The 10,248-nt window shown below is 32.7% G+C and overlaps 1 protein-coding gene across 5 annotated transcripts in view; it reads right to left on the bottom strand.

The window, feature by feature from the left end:
• Window positions 1–2,613: 2,613 nt before the first annotated feature.
• Window positions 2,614–10,248, bottom strand: part of LOC107916911 (vacuolar cation/proton exchanger 3) — a 35,876-nt gene continuing 28,241 nt past the window's right edge. The window contains exons 1-12 of one of the 5 annotated variants that reach the window (XM_041076903.1): window positions 8,839–8,949; window positions 4,972–5,223; window positions 4,797–4,864; window positions 4,644–4,672; window positions 4,372–4,562; window positions 4,093–4,287; window positions 3,849–4,016; window positions 3,645–3,761; window positions 3,507–3,560; window positions 3,259–3,375; window positions 3,009–3,048; window positions 2,614–2,909 (exon numbers count right to left, since the gene is read on the bottom strand). In XM_041076903.1, the coding sequence (XP_040932837.1) occupies window positions 2,818–2,909; window positions 3,009–3,048; window positions 3,259–3,375; window positions 3,507–3,560; window positions 3,645–3,761; window positions 3,849–4,016; window positions 4,093–4,287; window positions 4,372–4,562; window positions 4,644–4,672; window positions 4,797–4,864; window positions 4,972–5,220 (1,320 nt within the window). In that variant the 5' untranslated portion in view covers window positions 5,221–5,223; window positions 8,839–8,949 and the 3' untranslated portion in view covers window positions 2,614–2,817. Of the gene's footprint in view, window positions 2,910–3,008; window positions 3,104–3,258; window positions 3,376–3,506; window positions 3,561–3,644; window positions 3,762–3,848; window positions 4,017–4,092; window positions 4,288–4,371; window positions 4,563–4,643; window positions 4,673–4,796; window positions 4,865–4,971; window positions 5,224–5,361; window positions 6,314–8,838; window positions 8,950–10,248 lie in introns of those variants that run through there. The other 4 variants (XM_041076896.1, XM_041076897.1, XM_041076905.1 and 1 more) reach the window with 4 other exon arrangements.

Raw genomic sequence — 10,248 nt, 5'->3', positions numbered from 1 at the left:
TTTTGATTTTCCAAAAATAGGCTATTACATTACCCCATGGCCGTGTGGAAGCCCATGTGGCTCACACGGCCGTGTGTCCAAGCCGTATGTAATGGGTCAGCCCATATGGCTTCTATTGCTTGCTTCGATTTTCTAATTTTCGCTCTTTTTTTGCTCCTTTTGCTCCCAAATGATCTATTAAGCATCAAAACATGAATTTAAAGGATTAGGAGCATAAAATTCACAATTAACATCGAATAGTCACCTAAAAATGCATTAAGAATGAAGTAAAAACTTTTTACTTTTAGCGCTTGTCACTAACAAATGTTGCCCCAAGAGAAAAGCTTCCATTTAAGAGGAAACCAACCACTGTTAGATGAATGTCTTCTACTCAAGAGTCATTTGTAACAGACCCATCGGTGACATTGTGAACTAAATGTTTATTATGTTAACATTTTGAGCTTGTGTAAATTTGCCTATTAGTGCTACTGATTTCTTGACTTAGGCAGATTATTTTTTTGTAAATTTGCCTATGATTGCTACTATTATCTAAACTTAGGCATATAGTTACTGAATTTTTTTTATAAATTTGCCTACAATACAAATGTGTTCAATTGTATTGAATTGTATACAAATTTGGCAGTATTTTGCCCTTCTTTTTGTAAACAGCTTGGCCTTGATTTATGAATGAAGTTTAATGCTGACCATGTTTTTATGCTTTTTTTTTCATTTGTTTTGTCTGTTCTACTATTCTGACCAGTGATCCATGCAATATAAGAAAATAAAAACAATAACCAAATACTCTTTCAAATCTTAAAAGAAGATTAAATATTCAGAAAATCCAATGAAATGAAATACAAATGTATGATATTGGCATTAGCCTTTCAACTTTTAAGTCTGTAAGCAAACTAATACCCTTTACAGACCATGACATTTAGGTCTGTAAGCTTCCACTCACCATGAAAGAATATTCTCCCAATACCAACAGCCACATAAGTTGTTTTTCAGTGCTAACAACAACAACACCAACTATCACATAAACTGGTTTTTCATTTAAAAAACAACAACAATATTACAAATAACAACACCAAACCCCATGTTTTTCTCTCTATCCTCTTTGCATCTTCCAATGTCCTCACTTTTTTCAAATCTTTAACAACACAATTCGTGAACGGGGCGTAAATGGTGGATCAAACTAGGCGAAAAAATGGCATAGATTTCGAAACCCACTCCCATACTTCTTACACTCAAAAAACCTCTTACCTGGGTTGTCATTGGACCAAGACGTATTTAAATTGGTTGGGTTTCCACAATAGCACACCGGAATCATGGTTGGCATCTCCATTTTTTCTTTTCTTCTTCTCCTCTTCTTTTTCTTCCTTTTCTATTCTTCTTTTACTGTCTAAACCCTAAATTGGTGCTAAAAAGGGTTGTTTAAATTGGTGCTAACCATCCAGCTAGTCGGTTAATGACAACAAGGACTCTGTTAAATGCCATGTCAATTTTTTATTACGTCTTTTAATAGTTAAAAAAATTGTTTTGTTATTTTTCGAAAGTTTGAGTGATTGAATCGAAAGTAAGGTGATTGTTTTGTCAACTACATCAATGTTGAATCACGGTTGAAATTTAGATATATATATTATTGTAAAAGAATATCACTCATGTTACCCTGCAATCAATCAAAATAAAAGGAAAAGAAACAGAAAATGAAATGGAGAAAAAAATGTCAAGGACCTTTTCTTTATCCAAATTTTGAGTCTTTAGATTTCTTATTTTTTCTTCTTTCATCTTCCACATCTTTGTTAATGGCGGTATTACTTTGAATATTGGTAATATTTGTAGCATCAAGTAAATGAGCAGATGATGATGTAAATGGAGTCGTCTGAACACTTTAGCTGGAGGGACGTAAGGGGTAGAGAGAACCTAAAGGTTCCAAATGACTAGACTGTGAGTCAAATCCAAAAAGATGAAGCCTTCAAAAATATGATGAATCCGAAAATGGTGGTGCAGAGATTTTTGTGAATTCTTGCACCATTGCTCCAAAATTCATTGTGTCGGTGGTGAGACTTGTCCTCATCCTTCGAGAATATGATGAACCGAAGCTTCCATAAGTGATCAGACAAGTTTTTGTCCTTGCATATTGAAGGGGTTTATCTCAATGCAAAGGTAATGTCGAGCTAAGTTTTAAACTTTGGATTGGGACTTTAACATCTTGTTGGCTTTTATTGAAGCATAGCTGACTAGAGGACAAGGAATGAAGTAGGCTTTCTATTGACAAAGTTTATTAACGGAGGAGATGCCGGAATAGGATGGATTTGACGATGACTACGATGCAGAGTGGTTAAGTTTTCAACAAAGGAGAGAAAATTTTCATTTTAGAATGAGACTCCTATGACCTAAAAGGAGAACATAAGAGAAAGTTCTTTTTTTCTTAATTCAAAGAAGAATCTAGCAGCACTATATCTAAGAAACTCATTTTCACTAACAAAGAATGGACTCTTTGGAGGGAGAGAAGGTCAATACTTTAAGCAATTTTGTGGAGGGGTATGAGGGAAAAAAACCCAAAAATATTTTACCTCAGAGTTGGGACTTACAGAAATCTGAAGAATTTTTCAGAAGAAAATGAGAAGTCTGTTTTAAAAATATAAAATCTTTTATCTTTTATTTTGTGCAATTGTACACATTATATTTTAATTTTGAATTAATTATACACATAAAAGTTAAACATAAAAGTCTAAATTTAATTATTATATATATATATTAACCAACAAGCACCAGTAAACTCCAGTGAAATGATAGTTGCATCAGATGTAGCATCCACTGCTTAGAAATGAACATTCACTTCTGTCTTCCTGTATTTCTAGGTTTCAGAATTCTACTATAGTACCACTGCTTCAATTCCTGCTGCTTGCTTAGTAGTAAGGATGTATCTGCAAAATTCAATTAGTCTGTTAAACAATGTATGCTTCATGCATGGGCATGGGAGTGACCATGGCTCATGGGATCAATTCTAATATATAATAACTAACCAGGAGGAAGGGTCTTCATGTACAAAATAGCTTGCAGCCACTAAGACATAACAGAAAAGAAGCATTAGACCTTTGAAGTAATTAGAAGTTCCTTCCTGCAAATTGCAAGTGCAAATATGTATGTCATAATAATATCTTAATTTCTAGCCTATAACTTCACTTTACCTTGCTCTTCTCTCTTCAAAAGTTGCATCTTTTTTCTTTAACATTTATTTTTCTCATTTAGTTCTTCACATACATACATACTTACCTGCATCATGAAAGCTACAAATAGAACAGTCATGAACAGAGTTGCTGTCTCAAAAAGTTGAAAGTTCAAATCCACAGGTCGCCCAAATATCCATCCAACTACCACACAGAAGGGAATCTGTGGAAAATCGATAAAAACCAATAACAAAAATTTCAGGATACCTGTGTCTGTATATATATAGTAGGTGTATTTATATATAGTGGATGTATATCAATATGAAAAGAAGCCTATCAAAAGAAAACACCTACTATAAACATAGAAATCTGAGTTGATGACCCTATTGCCACTCCCAAAGATACATCCTGCAGGAAAAAGAAAATATATATATGGAAAATAATTCGTTATACACAAATTAAGTTTTGGAAATGAGAAAATAAATCCCTTACAAGTTTGTCTTTCATGGCAAACATGACTGAAGTAGTAACTGCTGCTGTGTTTCCTCCTATTGGAAGCAAGATAACACTAATGAAAGCAACTGGTACACCCCATGCAAGAGATGTTCCCTGAAAAAGGAAAAACAATATATACATACATTCATACATAGCTAATAAGAGAAATTAAAGCAGGGGGAAGGTGAAGGCTTATATTACCTCAATGGCATCAACCAGATACTCCGAAAGGATAGATATTGCAGCTGCTGTAATTCCAAGCCAGATCACTGACTCCCATTTAGAAATTTCAGGAGGTGCTTCTCCTTCTTCGTCTTGGTCTTGGTCTTGGTCACCAGAATATAAGATCTCGCCATGCTGATTTCCTTCCTGATTTCATGTCGTTTGTCAAAACCACTAATTAAAAACATGAAAGGAACGGGAAGGATCTATGATGGATGATCACCAGATGTTTTATATTCTTTAACTGGAAAATGATAGAGGCAACATAGGCTAGAAGCAGGACACAACTGCTAACTCTTGAAAGAGCCAACTCTGATACCCCTAAGTGCACTTCAGTGCCTGTGCTGTGTAGGGATGCTGGGAATAGTAACCCCATCACTGCCATCAACAGCAGTCCCGAATCCACAACAGCAGTTGCCTGCTTTGGGATTGGGAGGAACATGTTAAAATTAAAATGAACAAACGAAATTCATAAGGAGTAATGGAGGGAGATATTACCAACCTTGTTGAAAACCTGCTCCTTTCTAACAATTCCACCGGAGAAGAATGCAATCCCCAGAACGAACAACAAGTTGGACAAAAGTGAGCCAAGCAATGACAGCTGAACTACACGAATCCTTCCTGTTCGTAGCGCATAAATCGATATAATAAGTTCCGTCGCATTCCCAAATGTAGCATTCAGAAGTCCCCCAACTGCAAATATGGTTTCAAAATTTAAGTTCATCGAAGGTTAGAATAAACATTATATATACATAATATAAACAATATACGTACTTGTAGGTCCACTGTAAAATGCCAACTGCCTAAAATGAGAGGAGAGCAACGACTGTTAGCTGAGGCTTAACTATAAAAAGAACCTCTCTGATATTAAAATGAAATAGTCGGTAATACTTAAAAGAGGGAATTAAGCTATGTATGAGTCCTTACTCTGTAGTATAGCCCAACCGCTCAGCCAACGGCATTATACCCAATAAGCCAAGGATAAAGACCCAACCCTGTGAATTAATGTGATCCATATGTATATACACATTGATTTAACAACAATATAGGAATGCATATATGTAAGTGCATAATAGACAAATGAGTATATAAAACTACTCACGTTTTGATTCGTCTTTTTCTGGACAAAGATTGCTAGAGGTCCAAAGGGAATTAGCAAGTTGAACTTCTTCGATAAAATTACAGTGTATATACTCTTATATATGACAGTCCCTATAGTTTTCCTATCACCTGCTCCCTCCAAACCAACAGAAAATGCTTGTATTCGTCGCTGTTGTGCGTCAACTTCTCTTATTTCTGGATCGCCAATGTCATCAACCACATGAATTCCTGTTTCATCTGCTGATTCCATCTCCTACATTAATTAGTTAATTAGAAATCAACTTAAAACCACCTCAGCTACCCTTAACTCAATATGTCTGCATTAAAAAGGTTTGAATCCAATACAATGCAAGCATACGACGAATTAATTAATTGAAAGAAAATAACTTACTTCAAAATGGGACTTCACCCTTAATATTTGCAGCTTGTAATCCATCATCTAGTATTTAAATAAATTAGTTCTCAATCCCCACTGACAGAAAGGGTTTCCTTAATTCATGTGCTAGCTTCAGTTTCTTGGTTTCTTAATTAGTTCTCATCAATGAATATATAGGTATATATATGTCTAATTTTTTTTCCATTTTCGAACACGACTCCATGTGTTTCTCAGATCATCTAAGTTAAATAACCAGAAATATAATATGTAGGTATAGTATGTTTATATGCTGTAAGATAATCCAAAAGTAGTTCAACAAAGCAAGCTTTCGAATTTAGTTACTAATTCCTCAATTAAACTTTGTTCAACAATTCAATCCAAAAATATTAGGACCTCGAAATGCAATCTTAAAGGGATAAATTAACTACACAACGAAAATCAAAAGCTAGCATGCTTAATTGTAAAAAGAGAATAGTACTAGTTAAACGCAGTAAGAAATTTCATTTTTTTTCCCTTTCTTTACTCTCAATTTTACAGTTTCAAGTGCACAAATTGCAAGCCACATGTTTCCTAATGTTACTCCTACTCAAACTCAAACTTATTTCACTCCCTAAAATATGCACCCTTTATCGTTATCTTGCTTAATGATTCAACCCTTATAAAGGCAAAAGTACCGATCAAGTGTGGTACGTAGTTATGTGGAACCACTTTATGGATCCATGAATAGACTACCATTGTCACAAAGTGTAGTTTCCAGTGAGCAATATCCACAGCCACTTTAATCAACTATATTTATAGCTGGTTATGCACCATATGCAAGACATGAATGTGTCACGGGCCACAGATCAAAACTAGTGATGAATGCATATAAAAAGTCCTATAGAGCTCAATTGATTAAATGGAGCTCATTCGATTCACTTAAACTGACCTAATTCGTGGGTCAATTAATTAACCCATTTACTTAGAGGCTTGCTAGACCAGTAAAGCACTTAAAGAAAACTAGGGTTATCAATGGAAAGTAATCTTAGAAGATTTGATTTTGTAATATTAGAGGATTCTATAAATCCTTTAAGAATCTCATTTGTAGATTGGCTTCAATCTCGACCGTTAATGTAAATTAAATTTTATTGTTGAATCTAGGAGAGTTCAACTATAAATGAAGTTTTTCCCCTTATTTGTAATTATCTCATTGTATCTCATTCATTACTTCACTTCATTCTTAAATAATAAAATACTTTTAGAGCATTTTCTCAAACACTAGTGTGCTATTGCTTTTTTGTGACTTTTCTATTCGATTCATTCTTCTTTGTCTTTGAATTGCTTCTGCTTTACTTTCGATGCCTCGGAGAATTTCCATTTAGAATTCTCATTTTCAAGAATTAGGTTGACTTAGGCGGATTTAAAGTAAAGCAATCGCCTAAGACTGTACAAATTGTGAGACTAAAATTTTAATCCCGTGACACATGCAACACATCAATTGAGCTATATGTTTGTGTATCTACATATATACATACATACATGTCGTGACCCTTTTTCAGTTGATAATAAGAAAGTCAGCTTGATGAATTTTTAAAAAATATGGAAATTTTAGTTTTTACAAAATATTGGTTAAAAAAAAAGAATCGCCACCGATCTTTTTTGTTAAGTGTGATCGGGCACCAATAAAATTATCTTTTAAAAATGAAATTTTAAAATTCTTTCAAACAAAGATAAATTTGAGTTTACATTGAAGTCTAAAAAAATGTGAGTTCAGGAGTATATTAAATGCGAGGAAGGTTTTAACACCGTTGCAATGTCTAAAATTGATACCTAATTAAACACAAATCATCTCAATTTTTAAAAGTACAAACTCACATTTGGTATTTAAATGTGATTATATTAAATGAAAATTAATTTATTATTATTTTTAGAATAAATCATATTCTATTAAAAAAACAAAAATACCTACGAATATTTTTGAATAACACAAAAATATCGAGTTTTATTTATGAAGATACTTGATATGTAAGAGACAACTTATTTCTAATAAAAATCAATAATATTTCACCCAACATAACGATAGATTCACAATCTAAATTACATGAGATGTTGACTTTGATCTTAATCGCCATGAATGTCAAGACTTTGATGCATGTACAAGACGCAACAATATAAACATTCAAATACGTCATGAAACAAAATAAAATTTTAATAACAACATTATTAAAAAAAAGAACACATGATATCTAAATACCAGACACATAATATAATCTAATACACATACTATTCTACAATACAATTTCATAATATACACATATAACCATGTATACATCATGCACATGGGACCACCACATTTTATTAGACACCTGTGCATATTTATCTAAGGAATAACTTATATTAATATCGTCCTAAAAGTAAAAATTTTTAAACATCAATAAAATTTTGCTACATCATTAAATTTTAAAAATATAAAATTATTATTATATACATGCATTCATATTCAACTTACACTCCAGCACTAATTTTTTTAAAAAAATAAGTAATTAAAATAAAAAATCAAATAATATAGAAAGTTTAAAATTTACACTATTTTTATTATTGAAGATTTAATATAATATAATTTTTATTTTTAAAAATGTATAATATGAAATAGAATAGAACTTAAAATGAAAAGAAATCCATTGCCTAAAACTAATTTTTTTTAAAAAAATTGCTTTCACAAAAATAAAAAAATATTAAATTCTGGAACAAAAATTAAAAATGATTAAAAATGGTAAAAGAAGAAAATGATTAAAAATGGTAAAAGAAGAAAATATGTTCGTTTATAATTTTAAAAATTAATTATTTTAAATAATTTAATTAAAGTTAAATTAAGTTGGAGAAGATAGTAGATATAGATGAATACGTAATAATATTTTGTTATCTTTAAATTTTGATGATGTGATATTATTTTATTAGTGCTTAAAAACTATGATTTTTTAGAATGATTCTAAAATAAATTATTCCCATCCTATATACATATGTATGCAAGATCAAAACCTATATATATATATATATATATATATATATTTATAAATGCAAGGGCTACTCCTTGATGAAGGCATGCATAAGGCCACGTCTCCTACCCTCCCTGCCAAAGTGAGCCTCCTAAAACACCCTTGAATGAACCAAGACACATGTCCCCCATGGGTATATATACTTGTGTGGATGTACTGCTTAATCTACTAAATGCATGCAAACACATGGATGTACATTCATAAAATATATGCAGTTTTCCTTCTAAAAAAACACAGACTAACCCACCAAATTTTCTGAGTAATTCACGAGTCTATTTTCTCGTCCCCCAGTGAACATGAATGCATCGAAAGTTCACATGGTGCCAGAATGAATAATAACTCAAACACATCTTGCATGAAATGATAAGACTACATGAAAGATTCTAAGCTAAAAGGGATCATCAAGGTGGGAATAAAATATCAATAAAAAAAATTATAACTTAAATTGTATGTATACCAACTAAAGCTTCCCTTCTTCTTTCTTTCTCTCCTTTGCAAACTTGGTTGTGACTTTCTCCAACGCCGCTGCTTCTTTCCTTTCTCCCCGTTTGCATGAGAGAACCCCCCCTGTGCCGTGTGGCTTCTCGTGGCTTTTAAAGCTAAATTTCATTATTTTTTCCATGGTTAAATTTTACTATTAGTACCTTAATTATGTGTAAATTGTGAATTTAGTCCCTATACTTTAATCTAGTCATTTCCAATCCTTATGTAACAACCCGTTTTTCGTAAGAGTCGGAAGATTCAATTTCGAAGCCTAACAACCTAAGTCGAGTTAGTTCAAAAATTTTAATTGAATAATTAAAATTATAATTAATTAGTAATTAATTAACCGCATTATTTAGTTTAATATGAGGAATAAGTTGTAAGTGACCTCAACTAATGAAAACATATTAAGAATTTCATCAAGCCCTTAATATGCAATTAAAGCAACTTGCCCACATTTAATTATGGTTAATGGCTGGAAGGAATGAAAGCCATCATTTGATTATGGTTAATGGTGTTCCAATGCAAAAGTTAAGCCCTCACATTATGGTTAATGGCGTTCCAACACAAAAGTTCAGGCCGGCAAGGGGTATTCGGCAAGGATGTCTGCTTTCATCATATTTGTTTGTTCTTTGCATGAAATGACTCGGTAATAGCTTTCATCAGGCTATAGATGATGGCCTTTGGCAACCTGTTCATTTATTAAGATCTGACCTAAGTCTTTCTCATCTTTTCTTTGCGAATGATCTTGTCATTTTTTGTCATGCAGATCTTCAGCAAACATTGATTTTCAAAGATATTCTAGAGAGATTTTGTGGATATTTTGGGCATCAGGTTAATGCTCGGAAGACAGATTATCTCTCTAAAGGAATAGATGACGCTATTGGTGTACAGTTAAGTGAAATTCCTTGGTTTCCACAAGGTGCATAATCTTGGCATTTATTTTGGGGTATCTTTTCTTCATGAAAGGATTTTGAATAGTACCTTGAGGTTTATTGTTGACAAGATTCAGAGTAAGTTGAATAGTTGGGATACTAGGAAGTTATCTTTAGCTAGTAGAGCAATGTTAGCGTAATCAGTTTTGCTATTTGTTCCCAATTACTTCATATAGTCCATGATGATCCCTAAGGGATTATGTGATTAGATTGAACATATCGTTAGGAAATTTATTTGGGGGGCATCCGTTAGCAGAGAGAGGATGTCTTTAGTCAATTAAGAGTCTGTTTTCCAACCTCGTTCTTGTAGAGGGCTTGGAATTAAACATTTGAGAGACCAAAATACCTCGTTTATGATGAAGATAGGGTATAACTTAGTCTCCAAACGGGATGTCTTATGGTGCGAATTCTTCGAGCCAAATATGGTACGAAAGAGGCTTTACCAGATA

The sequence above is a fragment of the Gossypium hirsutum genome, chromosome A01, assembly GCF_007990345.1.
Source record: "Gossypium hirsutum isolate 1008001.06 chromosome A01, Gossypium_hirsutum_v2.1, whole genome shotgun sequence".
NCBI classification, from domain to species: Eukaryota; Viridiplantae; Streptophyta; class Magnoliopsida; order Malvales; family Malvaceae; genus Gossypium; species Gossypium hirsutum.
The sequence above is the reverse complement of the archived record's forward strand: the minus strand, read 5'-3'. Positions and strand labels throughout refer to the sequence as shown.